This window comes from Hippopotamus amphibius, chromosome 3 (genome assembly GCF_030028045.1).
Source record: "Hippopotamus amphibius kiboko isolate mHipAmp2 chromosome 3, mHipAmp2.hap2, whole genome shotgun sequence".
Taxonomy (NCBI): Eukaryota; Metazoa; Chordata; class Mammalia; order Artiodactyla; family Hippopotamidae; genus Hippopotamus; species Hippopotamus amphibius.
In genome coordinates this window covers 195671602-195687221 of record NC_080188.1, presented here as the reverse complement: position 1 = coordinate 195687221, position 15620 = coordinate 195671602, and the positions used below count along the sequence as shown (strand labels likewise).

The 15620-nt window shown below is 42.3% G+C and overlaps 1 protein-coding gene across 8 annotated transcripts in view; it reads right to left on the bottom strand.

Annotated features, from left to right (window-relative positions):
* Positions 1–15620, bottom strand: part of NEK7 (NIMA related kinase 7) — a 166523-nt gene that overhangs the window by 49197 nt on the left and 101706 nt on the right. For all 8 annotated transcript variants that reach the window (XM_057725480.1, XM_057725477.1, XM_057725476.1 and 5 more), the window contains one exon: positions 2484–2578. In XM_057725480.1, coding sequence (XP_057581463.1) covers positions 2484–2578 — 95 coding nt within the window. The remainder of the gene's footprint in view (positions 1–2483; positions 2579–15620) is intronic.

Sequence of the window (15620 nt, the reverse complement as noted above, 5' to 3'; positions counted from 1 at the left end):
TAGTATATTTTCATGCATCTCCTGCTTTGACAGATGAAAAATGTCAACTGTCCTGTTTTTATTTTCAAGCTTTTGCACTATTCATCTGGTTCATTAGTGCATCTCGATGCTGCCCCTGACAGCTGCTCACGCTCTCCTCCCAGCAGCTGAATTTTTCAGGCTAATTTGATCCTCCACACTGAGACGATCGCTAGAATGATTGACTTGCTCCCTGACCTCCAGGGTCCGGCTTCCCTGATTAGTATTCTGGGGGTGTCAGAGGGACGAAAGCCCACTGTCTGTCTTCGGGGCTGGTGGCAGCTCTCTTTTTTTTTTTGAACTGTAAGCCACCAACCTACAACCCTGGAAGGATGCAATTGCTGCACTGAACAATAAAGGAAATGTGTAAAACCTACTTTTCCATGTAAAGGTCCATGTAGCAAAAGCACAGCATCTTGATTTTAATTAGTAAAGTCTACTTTGTTGCATATCAATTAAAACTGTACTGCTGGGTTTTTTTGGTTTTTTTTTTTTTTTGAGGTTTCAGGAATATTTGAAAGTCTAATTTTCTGAGTTTAAAATACACTTTCAAAAAAAAACTTCCCACTCCGTTGTCAATGGTAAATTCTTAGTGGGATACAATAGAAAATATCTATGTGATGCTATGGCCAATTTTTTAAAGCTGGGCATTTTTACTGACATTATATTAAAACATAACTGGAAGGAAATATAACACCAAGGTGAATTAAATCCTTAGGAAAATTCTAGTTCTACCCAATGACTTGCATGGAGCAACTGAGAAAATGCACCTCACTGAAAACTAATGCTACCACGTTACATACTGTAACTCCAAATCATCCGCAACACATAACACACATGAACGTAGCACTGTCCACAGAAGAAATTTTTATTTTGGTGATCATTTCAAGTATATACGAACATGGGACACTGCCTCTCAAAGGCAAATGCAGAATGAGAAGAATTATTTCAGTTTTGACATGGGAGTCTGCTGGTCCTAAAAGAATTATGCAAACTTCCCCCCAAAATGCTTATTACCTCAACTTAACTTTTTCAATTGCTAAACTTAATCTCTTTAGTGGAAACCAATTTGCTGTTTGCTTTTGGGTGTATAAAGAGAAAACGCTACTTTGATAATATTATTAGACTACGGCCTGAAGGAATCTAAGGTCACCTAAGGTATAAAATATTTTAAAATGTACAAAGTGCCTTTGAAACTTTACAGTAACTTAATATAATCAAATCAGTGCAACACTGCACGAAACTATTAACAGAATATAACACAGTGAGCATAAATCTCTTTCAACATTGTGTGAATACACACGGACATGTGTTTTGTTCTGTCACTAATTCAAAGCTTTTCTTAATAAAAACAATCCTAAGGATGTTATTTTAGAACACTGGTTATTTTAGTAAGAAGAACAAAATAAACACTGTCAGGCTCCATACGTTAAGGAAACGTGAAGCTGCGATCCACAAAATCATAAAGATCATGACACACAGTTCAAAAGCCTTCCGCGGCTCTACTTCCAAGTGAAAGCAGAGCAATTAAAATACATGATCTCATCATATATTTTATTTCAGTCAGGAAGACAAAGAGACATAAAATAAAGAGTAAGAAATACATTGGCTTCTATCTATCCACTTTAGATCTCCTTTGTATGCTTAAAATATGAAAATGATTCCATGTATTATTTTCCTTCATTTTATTAAAAGAGTTACCTAGATGTAGGCTAATTTTTAGTTAACAGCTTTGACTGAAAGCCTACATTCCCAGGAAAATTACCATTCAATTAAAGAAGAAAATTATAGATGTCCCTAGCTTGAGTGTTCTCTGATAGCATTACTCTATAACATGAATATAACATGCTTTCTTCTAGTCACCCAAACTGTCACACTGCAATACTTGCTAGAGGACCTATCTAAAATGATTCCATTTTCCTTTGATAAATTATCACCAGTAGAACAGGTGAGAGAGAGTATTTCACTGAGCTTTACCAATACAAACTGTTACGGAAACTAAGTGATAATCTAGAACAATTATCTGTTTACAAACTATCCTTAAAGCTGAATTACTCTACATAAAAGTGAAAAAAAAGTGACAAATATATTTATTATGCTTTCATATTTTAAATCCATCCCATTGCATCTATTCTGTTATGCATGGGCAAGTTTTTTTTTAATAGATGTTCAAATGTATATTTTTATAAATAAGATTATGCAACATTATTTTAACATAAAAAACATTTAAGAAATAAAACTCCCATCAAAAGGAAACAATTTAAAATTATAGGAAGTAAATGTGTAGAAATGTCTAGTTACTAAATTGCATTATAAAAACAGTTACTAAGTCAATGAATTGACTTCCTCATAATTAAAAAGCTAATTCTTAAACATCACCCAGAAAAAAAATAACTACATACTATAAGGATAGAGGAAATATATTGCAGTAAGTAAAATCACTTCAATTTATCAGCATAACCTACCTCATACAGTAGACAGCCCAGGGACCAGATGTCAGATTTGAAGTTGTACCCATTTTCATGTATTCTCTCTGGAGACATGTAATAAGGTGTACCCACTGCAGAAAAAAAAACAAAACAAGAGGAGGATAAAAATGAAGATGCAGCTGTGATAAGAAATTACATCCAAAATTCCAGATTAAAAATGTCATCAAAATAATTCATTAGGATGAGAAAACTGTTCTGGGGACACTCAGAACTTTCAAAGTTCCTCCTTCCCCCTGACCCATGAACGGCACATTTACAAGTACCCCACACTGAAAAGGGTGTGCTGGGCTACACTTTATCTCCTTTTCATCAATTCAGGGGGAATCTAGGGAGCATATCCAAAGAAAAAGAAAGGAATTCTAACATGCAGATCTACTAAGTGACTCACACTGGCTTCATTGCTTGATTTTTTTAAACATGCCTTGTATATCCCAAATAATTAAACATGATGATATAATAATTTTAAAATCAATAGTAATACGTAACAATTGGGTAAAGTGTGTATAAATAAATCATACTTATTAACTTTCACAGAAACACCCCTTAGTACATTGCTGTGACTTAAAATTACAAATGATATAATCATTAACCTTCAGTACCTTACTTCTGCTTTAGAAAGAATAAAACAGACTTTTGTACATCAAAGAGTTATAACATATCTGGAAAAATATCTGAGACTATTACTACTGAGACCTTTATACAGACAGGATACTCTGGACAATTTGGGGGTTTGTTTGTTTTGATGTATGAGTACATTTTTCTGTTTTTATGACCATTTTAGAAAACGTGAACATGGTATAATAAATGTTAATGTAATACATTTAATATTTATTAAATATCAAAATAAATAAGACATATAGATTATATTTTGAAGAGTAAAAACATTTAAGTGACTTTTAAAGTGAATATCTTAAATCTCAAACTCAGATGGCTATTATTTCACCATTATTTGCCTAAGGCTTTTTGCCAAATAGGAAAGCAAAGTTTGAGAACAAAATTTAGAAATTTTACTTGCTTGAGGCAACAGCTACCAAGACTACGCTGCTACTCACAGAGAAAAAAACACATTCTCCTTCTACTAATTTTTAAGAACTCCCTAGGGGTTTACAGTACATCTAATGAGAGTGTAACTCGGGGTGCCGAACAGGGGGGCAACGAGAAGAGGCCCATCAGCAGTCAGCATCCTCCGCAAAGGCAGCGTCGGTCTTCCGAAAGGATGTAGCCTAACGGCTGAGAGTGGAAACTGTACCACCTATTCACAGGAAACCCCATCTATCCCGGGGTCCATTCCTCCTGGTGACGGGTGGTCCTGGGCAGGATGGATGAAAGGGAGGTCTTTGTGAAAGTGAAGAAGTGCAAAAAGGAGTACGCAAACAGGAGGATAAAAGAAATTTAAATAAAGCATGAAGTATTCGGACATGATGGTAGAGGCAAACTTTAAGAAACAAATGACTGAACTGTGGCATTTCCTTCGAAGCCAAACAAGTACGTGTGCCAATTTCTCTCAGGGTGACAAAAGCCAAGAAGCCTTCAGAAATGGCTGGGTTTAAAGAGTCCGTGTCACCGTGTATGCAGTTTCCGCGGGCGACCCCAGCTCCAGGGAGGGGCGCGGCTGGGGGGCCCCGGGCGCTGCGCGGGCGAGGGGTGCGCAGGGAGGCTCCGCGGGACCCACAGGGGCTTGAAGGCGCAGCGCTCACCGAAAGCCAAGGCAACGTGGCCCGCGGCGCGGGAAGCCTGCACGCACAGGGGGATGTCGCGCATGGGAAGCACTGACGGGGGGAGGAGGACACGCGCGCACTGCACACATCGGCCCCGCACCCCCCCAACCACCACGCGGGCCCAGCGCTGGCTGGCCACGGCGAGGGGGCGGATGCTCGGGCACCCACGGGGCTCACCCAACGCGAGGCGCGGCAAGGCGCGGAGCGCCGCCCGGGGTCACCGCCCACAGCCCCGCGCGGGCTCCCTCGCGGGAGAGGCGACCAGCGGCCCTGCCCGGCGCGGGCCCGTCTCGGGGTCCCCTCCTGTGCGCCCGCGTGCCGGCCGGGAGGGAACCCGCGTGCGCCGCCCGAGAGGCGCGAGGCGGGGAAGGGGGGAGCCTCCCCCTGCGCTACGGCGCAGCTGGGGCGGGCTCGTCCCTGGGCGCCGAACCCCCCCCCCCCCCCGCCCCGCGAGAGGGAGGAACCCCCCCCCCCCACCCCTCCGCTGGACCCCGAGCGCCGAGCACCTGCGCGGGCGCGCCTGGGAAGGATGCATCCTCGCCCCTCTCCACCTGCAGGGTTTACGTGCTCAGGCAAAGGGAGCAAATGCGCTCAAATGCTGATACGTTCTCCACATTTCAAACTTAATGAATATATAATTATTTCCTAAAAACCGGTTGTTGTTTTTTTTTTAATTCATGACAGCTGTGTGTATTACTGCTGCTGCCTCACGAATGTGGTGACTTCTTCATGGTTGCACAAGACGAAGGGGGGTGCGGAGTGACATGTCAGACACCAAAACGACCGCGCGGACCACTGTGCACCCAGGAGGCGCCGCTGCAGGACGCAGGGTTCCCTCCTCTCTCCAGAACGTGCGGCTGCAGGGGAGACGGGAATGCATTTCACCACCGCAGGTGCTTATGTCATTTTAACCTCCTGACATAAGTAAAAGTAAGTAAGAAATGGATGATAACATTACAAAAACCAGAAAGGCTGATACGAGACGGAAGTTATTAACAACTGAAAATGCCATCTGACCTTTCTTTAAAATATAACAATCAAATATTTTAAAAAATTCATTATGTTAATTGACATTATAGCTATATGAGAAAAGCGTCACGTGGGAAGCACTCTATTAATAAATACATTCTAAAGTGTATCCTGAACAAAATGCAGACTGATTTTTGCAAGTTCTACAATATATTTCAGAGAGCCAAAAAATTGTTAATGTGCTATTATAAAATATATGACTAAATTAATAACTTTCATGAGAATAAGTTACATACGCAATTTTTTCAATAGTTTAGCTAAACATTTAGCACTGCAATTTCTGCAAAGACTTGAATGAGAAAAAACAATAGAACCACTGAAGCATCTTTTTATATGGCTGGATTTGGGTTGCTATTTTTTTTGTTTTGTTTTGCTTTTTTAAGGGAGGAAAGGAAAAATGAGTCAAAGGTCAGGAAACCTGTTTCACATCTTACCTTTGCCACTAACTAGCTAGGACCACTAAACTTCCCTTTTTATTCACTTTCCCCCTCTGTAAGATGCAGTGATGAGATCATTTGCGAGATCCCTTTACTCTAAAATTCTATAGTACTCATAAAAACCCTGCAAACTCCCATACAGAAAGTGAAGTGGAAAAAAAGTAATACATCCCTGTTTTAAACTATTACCTAGGACAACTGACTGAAATATTTTACGTCAGAGGGTACAAACAAGCAAATTCAGTTTAGAAATGTTGCTTCTTTCTCTTAGAACTGCAGAAGAGAAAGCTTTAAACATTCCTTGTTGGGAAAACTGAAAGGGCACAATTCATCTAAACCTCAATGTGACTGAAACACACACATACACACACACTACAGTGAATAGGAATTAATTTTCATTTTTGCCTTCATACTCTTAAGTCAGCCCAGAAATTATGGTGGCAGACTTCACGGAGAGAAGCCAAATTTACTTAATTTTAAGGAGTATCATCTGAGGTCAGTACAGAATGGCTGAGTGGTAGATCAATATTTCTTCTACAAAAGACATTTATTAAATGAATTTTTCATCTTTCAAGTGTAACTGATAACATTTAAAAACCCAGGAAATTTTACTGTTACTGTTTCTCTGCACTGTGTCAAGTGGATCACACGCATTATTCTGCTGAGCTTTTAACAGTGTTTACCAGGCCCCCACACTGTTCTAGGCACGCTGGGCGGACAGAAGTGAACAGGCTGAGTCCCTGAGTCCTTGTCCTCCGGCGGGGGGGGGAGAGGGTGTCGCTGGCTAGCGCAATGGAGGCTAGGACGAGGTAGTTTAATGAGATGCTACTACTATTACATTGTAGAGAGGACACATAAGGAAGTCAGGTAATTTGCCAAAGATCACAAAGCTAGTGAGGTGTGGACCTAGAATTCAAGCTAGATTGTTCTGGCCCTTGCATTTAAATAGTTATTTCATTAAAAGTGACCACTGTGAAATAAGACTGGAAAAAAATCCATATCTTTCCAAATTAAGAAGCAGAGAACTCTTCTGCAAGTCTCAGCATGTACACAGGAAAGGCCAGGAGTGAGGGTCAGGGTTCAGTGCTTCTCTGCAGCTACACTGTTTCAAATAAATACTTGTTATGGTAGCTGAGAAGTTAAACATGCACAGTTTACAATTAGATAATAGCTTCTTCCCAGGGAGACTATTTAAGTCAAGAAAGGACTGCAAGTTAAAAATAAATCAGTGAAAGTAGCCTTTAATACTGACCAAGCATATGCTGCCTTTATGGCTGAACTAGGATGAGGTACCAGCCAAGGAAAGACCCACAGAGAGGTGCTGGGGAAGGTGTGGGGAAAACAACCACGTGACCACAGGTGGCACTTGGCACCAAAAATGAAACTGCTTTAATGCTTGGTTCAAGAACACTAATTTTCCAAGTTGCAATCAGAGGATATATCACACTTGGAAATAGTGTGGGGAACATGAATTCAATGCTCAAGAGACCCCAGTGTGAATATTCTGATGCTGGTGGAATGACAGCCATGCGTTTACTCTGCTGGCAACATCACAAAATCTGAGAACCACTGTCTCATTTTGAAAGGGAAAGAGGAGTTCAAACCATCCTATAACGAAAACACCACCACCACCACAATTTCCCCCCCAAGGGGATATTTCAGATATTTGTCCAGCACAAGGACCAGAGCATTCTAGCCAGCTCTTTGTAAAAGTCTATTCCATCCTCAGGAGGTACAACACGCATACGTAGTAACTAAATCACAGACGCACACACAAAAAGAAAATCCTCCATCTTTGCTCTTCTGGGAGACATTAGGAAAGCAAGTAAAATACCATATATAGAATATGATTCAGCTTTTTTTTTTTTTTTTTCTTTTCAGTAGAGCAAGCAGTCAGACAGGAAACACTTCACTGTATACAATAAATGCAACTTTGGTGCAAAAAGATTTGCCTGAATAGCAGGTAACTACCCTTGATTACTCACATACACCTTCGGAGTACATAATGTGGTTATATTTTATGGCAGTTTAATTTTTCTAATTAAGTTTTGTTAAAATTACTTTCTATCTCCTCCTATATTCCTGTCCACAAGGAAGTAAGGCACTCAAAAGTAGGCCTGTACAAAGGAGAGACGCCCCCTGAGGATTAAATAAGCTTTGGTAAATAATTTTTTAAAAAACTGTTAATAAACTAACAGTAATGATAGAAAAGGATTTGCTTGCAAAACTTATATTATGACAAGTGCAGTATTTTCTCCCTTGAAAAGTAAATGCACATCACCGATAAGGGTCTATAATGAAAATGTGAAATTTTAACATCAAAACATCTGTCTAAAAAAAAGTGCTTAATTTCAGTAATGTAAATTTCCATTAAAACCTCTGACTCTTAAGCCATGTCACCTTATTGGGCTTTAGAAGAGGACACCAAAGACTGTGACATTTGTGAGGGCAGGGGAGATTCCAAGTGTGAGAGGGTCTCCATTTGCCACTGCTGGCCTTGAAGATGGAGGAAGGAGGTAGAAGCCGACAAGGGCAGCTTCAGAAGGTGAGACGCACCCTCAGCTGACACAGGAAGGAAATGGGCCTCGGTCCTGCAACATCAAAGACCTGGATTCTGCCACCAACCCGGGTAAGTCTCCCCTCAAAGCTCAGGAAAAAAGTGCGATTCTGGTGAGAGCCATATTGGAACTGACCTACAGAACTGCAAAAATAAACTTCTGTTGCTTTAAGCCACTGCGTTTGTGAGAATTTGTTAGGGCAGCAACAGGAAAGCAGGAGGAAAGCCATACAAATGCACATCATGTGGGCCAATTCCATGGGGCCAAGAATCCCGCTAGGCACTGGAGGAAACAGTAAAAACGTGTGGTTTAAAGCATTCTCGACCTCTATGAACTCACTGGACAGTCTGGGGATGGGATGAGGTACGTGCTTTAAGGCTTTTTTTTTTTTTTTTGATGGGGCGGGGGGTGGGCAGGAGTTGGGAGGAGAAGCCATTACATTTACCGTAAGAAGAATAAAAGAATAAAGTGATGATCTTTTATAACTTGAGAGAGCTCTGGTTGTTCACTAACTGATAAGGACCCTACACCAGATAATCACAACCACTTTAAAGACCTGAATCAGAGATGCAGAAGAGAGAGCAGGTCACGTGCGACGTGGCCCTCAGCCCACAGCTGGCGTCTGAAGCTTGGTAATAATTTTTATTATAAATGTTTTAAATTGGCCAAAATAAGGTCCCTATCACAAGTACTTCCAGGAAGGAAAATTACAGATTTATTGATCAAGAGAAAACTCAGCAGGGATCAATATTCTGGCACACTTCATGAATCATTCTGGATTTAAAAATAATCTCTCTGCTCAGAATCTCCTAATTCAGAAGGAGGGACACTCCCTAAGGCTATCTATGGCCCCCTCTTACTCCCCCACCCCCTAAATCCCATCGAGATAGCCAATTACCCTTCAGGTGCAATAGCTACAAACATGTCACAAAGAATAAACAAGGAGAGGAGTACATTAAAAAAAGAATGAGGTACTTTTCCTTCATCTCATGGACAATGAAGGTGGACAAAGCTCACCTTCACTGTTTCCGGTTCTCCTCTTCCTGAACACCTGGAAGAATGAGTCTATCCACTCCTTTAAGATGGACGTGGCCATGAGACTTGTTTTAGCCCATAAAACACAAATGGTAATCAACGTGTGTTACACTCAGGCAGCAAGATTTAACTAAGAGCTTGTCAGTGGTTCTCCATGATCGCCTCCCCTCGTGAAGATCACACAAGACTGAAGCCCTCTGAAATGCCAAGTGGCCACGTGGAGGGAGGGTGGCCACCCGGACTCACAAGCTCACTCCGGGAGACCAGAGAAATAACACCCTTCAGTGGTAAGCAACTAAATGCTGTTATTGTTTCTTCCTGCAGCGTAATCTAACCTATACTTACTGATACATTTAGTTAAACCCATCCTTTGATGTGTAGCCTGTCTCTAATTCATTTAATCAGTATGCGCTGAGCATCTATTATGTGCAATGCTCTCTCCTATGCATCTGGGATACATCATGGAATCAAAAATGTGAAGACCCTGGTCCTTGTGAAGCTTCCATAGGGCCGAGGGAGACAGAAAGTACTAAGTACAATAAGTGTTACACAGCATATGCGAAGATAAGACGTCCCATGAATAACAGAAAAATGAAAATAGGATAAGGATCAGGAATTCCAGGGATGTTGTGGGAGTGAGGTCAGGTTCAGTATTAAACAGAGGAGCTCAGTAAGCCCACCCAACCCCTACACAACATGCAGGAACACAGGAGAAAACGTGCTTTAAAGCCGCGTGCAGGTGACAGACGCCGTGCACACATCCATGGCCCTGTGCTGCTGAGGCTTAGCAGCAGCAGAGAAGCCCTCTGGGTCGTGATCGCAGGAAGTAAGGGCAGTTTGATCTGGTTTGACTAGCGATCACATATCCAGATTATTTTAAAATAACCCAAGGTGATGTGTGAAAAATTACACCTTGACTGCCATGTTCCTATTTCACAGGGTTTGGAGAATTTTTGTTTTCAGCCTAGAAGAGCCACTTGCTTAGAAATATCAGCCCCACTGCTGGTGGACAGAATGGTTATGGAGAAGGACTTCCATCCTGTTTATTTCTGAGTCTCGGGCACGGAGAGCAGCCACGTGGAGGGCGGGGACGAGCCGCGCTTCCCCTGCAGGCTGCTCAGCTACCGCGGAGCGGGGTAGGGAAAGCAAGGATGGAGGCAGCTGACAAGTTGGAGAACAGCGGCAGAGTCAGGCGAAGTGCCACGAGGTCCGGATGGAGCGGAAACACGCAGCGCCGGGGGGACAGGGACCGCGCACTAGGGAGCCACGTCTCCCTGCTTTCACCTCCGGTGCCTCAGTCTCCCGGACTCTAGAAGGGGAACCGTTTGCATCCGTGGCTCACACACGTCTGCGAGGACCTCAGGGAGCTGAAGGACCGCAAACCGTACAGAACAATCACACACCTTACTCCCCAGCCCCTGAAGCACAGGCAACTCTAAGTGGCTGGATTACATCTGACCAACTCAACTGGCCAGACAGCAGGACAGGAGGATGTCCAAAAGTAGGCAGAAAAATGGGAATCTGTCTTTAAGTAAACGGAACAGCAGGGAAGTACTGTAAACACAGACTAATGTTTTCCAAATTGCAGGTTATAACCCATTAATGAGTTGTGAAATCAATTTACTGGGTTGCAAATAACATTATTTTTAGTGACACAAAATAAAACAGAACAGATAGTATCAGAATGCGTTGCAGTTATAACAGAAAACACTGCTGCCTGGAACTTCTGCTTCAGTTACACGTGGTTAGGTTCCCGTGGGGTCACAGTGTTGCTGGGGGGTGGGGGGTGGGGGAAGGTCAGGCAATTTGAAAGACCCTTATTTAGACAAGCAAAAAGCTTGATTAAAGAGAGAGAGGTGTCTTTATCATAAATTTTAAAGGGAGAGATACATATATATACATAAAACACATTTTCTAACGTGTTACATTTATAAGGTTGATACACAGCATGGGAGAAAACAGCAAAGTCTGCACCTAGGGATACACGATATCCTACAGTGAGTCTCCCAGCTGCACCCTCTGTCCAAATCAATACAAAAGCACTAAATGAAGATGTGATTTAACATACGTGCGTGCAGAAAACAAAAGGGGAGAGGACGAAAACCAAAGAACCATCCAAAGCTCAGGTCACAGACGGGGATAAACCTGGTGCTCGCGGGACTGATGAACACTAATGAGGCTCAGACTACGTTCAGCTCCGGGCAGCACATCCTAAGAGGCCGTCTAGGAGCCAAGAAAGACACTACCAGGACAGAGAAGACCCTGAGGAGAGCAGACAACAGTGGGCGTGATGACCCCGAGAAGACGGAGGTTCACGGCTAGGTCCTCACGGAGAAGCCCCTGAGGAGAGCAGACAACAGCGGGCGTGATGACCCCAAGAAGACGGAGGTTCATGGCTAGGTCCTCACGCCAGTCAGAGCACGCAGCTGTCGTCATGGCAACTCTGCAATGCCGGCCCCTGCTCAGAATAAGGTGTGAACCCCCTGCCCCGCGGTGTGGCTGAGGCCCTCCTGCTCCCGCCCCAGCACACCTCCTGCAGGGGGCACACCCCGCAGCAGCCCCTCGTCTGAGGTGCTCCTGGTCAGCCTGGACGTCCCCTCCCTGAGGCCCGAGTACAGCCCGCTCTTCTGCTCTTCTCATCCTGGTTCACGTACCACGTCCTCACAGGGCTCTGCCCTTTCTAAAAGGCTTCCTCCACCAGTCACTCCCTGTACAGGCTAACAGATCATCTTACTTCTTTGTTTTTTATTATCTATTTCCTTCCACCACAAGGTGAGATCCATGGACACAAGGACTTGTCATGTTCAGGCTCCCTCCCTGGGCCCTGGAAGAGCACCTGGTCCTCTGAATGAAGCAGCTCGGGAATGTCCACAGAATACGTACACTGCGCGCGAGTTCCCTCTCCTCGTCCCCGTTCCTCTTCTCTCTCTTCCCCCCACACCACTGTCAGGTTAACATAAGCAACGTAACATTTATGCAGCAACTTGCAGTGTTCAGAAAACACGTTTACCTTTCATTTTATTATCAGGTGAGGGGCTGGTTCACACAGGATGCTTATTACCCTCATCTGCATTTTTAGAAACCTGGAAACTGAACCATATAAAAGTGAATTAACTTGATCAAGGTCCTACAGAATAACGGGCAGGTAAATCCGGGCGTCCTCCGTTCTGTCCACGTGCAGAACAAGGCAGGAGGGAAAGCACACAGACGTCACGAGGTATGCGTGGACCCAAGGACGGGCGTGGGTCAGCGGACACCGGACACCGACCTAGAGGACCCCGAACGCTAAGCCAAGGACCCTGCACGATATTCTTCAGGCCACACAGGGGATAGTCAAAGATTTGGAGGAGGTAACATAAGCAGATAACGTCTTTGGGGAAGGAAACTCTGCTGGAATACATGGCTCTGATCAGAAACGAGGATTACAAACATGGGAGGGTACTCTCCTAGCCCCCCAGCACGCAGTGGCTGTGGACTAAGGAGGACGGGGCAGGAAGTGGAGAGACTGGGAGACAACGTGTGTGGTGGGAGCAGAAGAAACACAAAAGGCCTCTGAGATTACTTTTTTTTTTCTCTCTTCATTTTGAAGATCTAAAGATGGTCTGAACATCCAGCAACAATCTGATTCAGTATCCGTTAATTTTTAACCCGGAATTTAAGGACTTATTATTATTTTTTAAGTTAAAAACCTGATTCTGAAAACTGATTGGAAACATGGCCACCTACACAGCTTTATTTGCTACAGAAAATGTGAGAGAACCAGAGATTTTATTGCATGTTGATATGCTATCCTGGAATTAAATAATACAAAAAATAGACAGAAACTGAAGATACAACTGAGAAATTCAAAGTCTTGACAATCTCTTAAGGATTGTAAAACCAAAAAAAAATTTTGGAAGTATGTCCCTTACTAATAATTGAATCAAAATAAGTGACAATAAGTGAAAAATGTTTGATTTTTGAAAAAAAAAGTATTTTGGAATAAACATAGTATAAATGTGTAACTACAACAACATATTTCTAAAATCCTAAGTATTTCTGCCTTTTTAAGTTTCTGAAAAAAACCTCCTTTAGAAAATTAAACAAAATTCGGTGCTAGAACAGACTTCATTCAAAGTAAACTTATTTGGAGCTTCCTTTATGAATGACGTACAGATCTCATTTAGTTGTAGTTTCACTAATATTTAGACCTGCACTGTGAATAAATTATGCCCTACAGATTTAATCCTCAGCAAAATCAGAAAAAAAAAACTATACTATACAATATACAGTTTATCACATTTTCTGTGAGCAAAATGAATTTGTGTAGGTGGCTACATTATCAAATACTTTTTGGAAAAATAAAAGCAGTCTATTTTTTTAACTGATGTATAGCTGATTTATATTACATTATAAATTTCAGGTGTACAACACAGTGATGCAATATGTTTATAGATTATACTTCATTTAAAGTTATTACAGAATAATGGCTAAATTTCCCTATGCTATACCATATATCCTTATTACTTATTTTAAAAGCAATCTTTTAAATTTGCTCTTAAAAATAAAAACATATGTCCGTAACACAGGAGGGCAATAATTCTTTAAAAGCAAAAACTAGGGTCAACTTGTCAACAAACATAAATCTATGTCACAATTTCTACCCTTGTCATTTTATACATATTCTTTGTTAGCTAAGAATTTCTCCTGATCCTTCTACACAGGATTTTTATTGGGTCCAAACACCTTGGCAGGCTGGAGTTCAAGCTTTGATTCTTCATGTCCAACATACTCCGCCTAATGAAATTCAGTTTCAAACCATCAAAATCTTTACTTCATAGAGAAAATAGGCAGGAATAAAAGATGTTTTCTTATTTTAAGACTATTTTTCTTAAAATAATGCCGAAAACAAAAATACTTGTGAAAGAAATTATTTTTCTATTGATTCACTTATCAAACAAACCAGTCTCATTGCTACTTCCTCACTAGCTGTACTTTAGGTGTGTCTCAAGACGTTGTATCATCATGGGGCTCCCCATGTATGTGTGTGGGCGCACGCACACACACACACACACCCCACATGACCCTAAGTGCACTGATTTAGATAAAAACTGACGTTAGAAATTCTTAATGAATTATTAAATCTATTAAATGTTTACTCTCTATATCACACAATCTGGAGGTCTAGAGATGCATACACGTCTGTGAGCCCGACTGAGAACTTCTGTAAGAGGCAGGGACCAGCCAGCTGAGGAAGCCCATCTCCTAAACTGTTAGGTTCTGGGTTTCACATACCAGGCTGGATCCTCAGGGTCATGTAACCACGGATGCTCAGAGCAGCAGCCTGCCAAGCAGCACGTACACAACAGACATGCGTGTGCAGGAGCAGGTACGTGCAGTTGTGCACGTGTAACTGTGACCTAGCATTTCTAAGTAGATGAACAGCGTGCTGTTAGGACATTCCATTCAGGTGAATAACAAAGTGAATACATGCTGTCTTTCCTAAGGATCAGTGGCACCGGCTTGCAACAGTCTAAGGTTTTCTTCTCAGAAATCCTCTACTATTTGCATTGTCAGAGTTGGAACCTCCAAATAAAACTTTATTAAACTGTTATGCAAATTTATGCATTTCTCATGGAATTTCATATCAAATTTTCCTATCCAGGAAAAACTGTAATGCTCTGCAAGAATAAAAGCAAAGTGAAAGAAAAAACTAAAATAGTATTTATTCAGCATCAGCTGAAATTTTATTTCCTTGGAGCACTGGACAAAAGTGAAACTCTGTGTGGGGGTAAAGTATTATCTTCCCACCACTCCTTAATCTAGGATCCAGTATTCTGTCATTCAGCAAATGTTGACCAGGTGCCTACTTATGTGCCACACACCATCCTAGACACAGAAGAATTAAATGACAGGTGCAAGGCCACACAGAACCTTAGTGACAAAGCCAGAAAAACTTTAAAAATGTTGTGTCAACTAATTCAGATGCTCGTTTCACTACTTTTTAAAATTTATTTATTTACTTATTTATTTATGTATTAATGTATTTATTTACTTACTGGCTGCACTGGGTCTTCAATGCTGCACACGGGCTTTCTCTAGTTGCGGCAAACGGGGGCTACTACTCTTCACTGCGGTGCACAGGCTCCGCGCTGCGGTGGCTTCTCTTGTTGCAGAGCACAGGCTCTAGGCCTGTGGGGCTTCAGCAGTTGTGCCTCACAGGCTCTAGAGCGCAGGCTCAATAGTTGTGGCACATGGGCTTAGTGGCTCCGCATGTGGGATCTTCCTGGACCAGGAATCGAACCCTTGCAATGGCAGGCAGATCTTAACCACTGTGCCACCAGGGAAGTTCCTCAC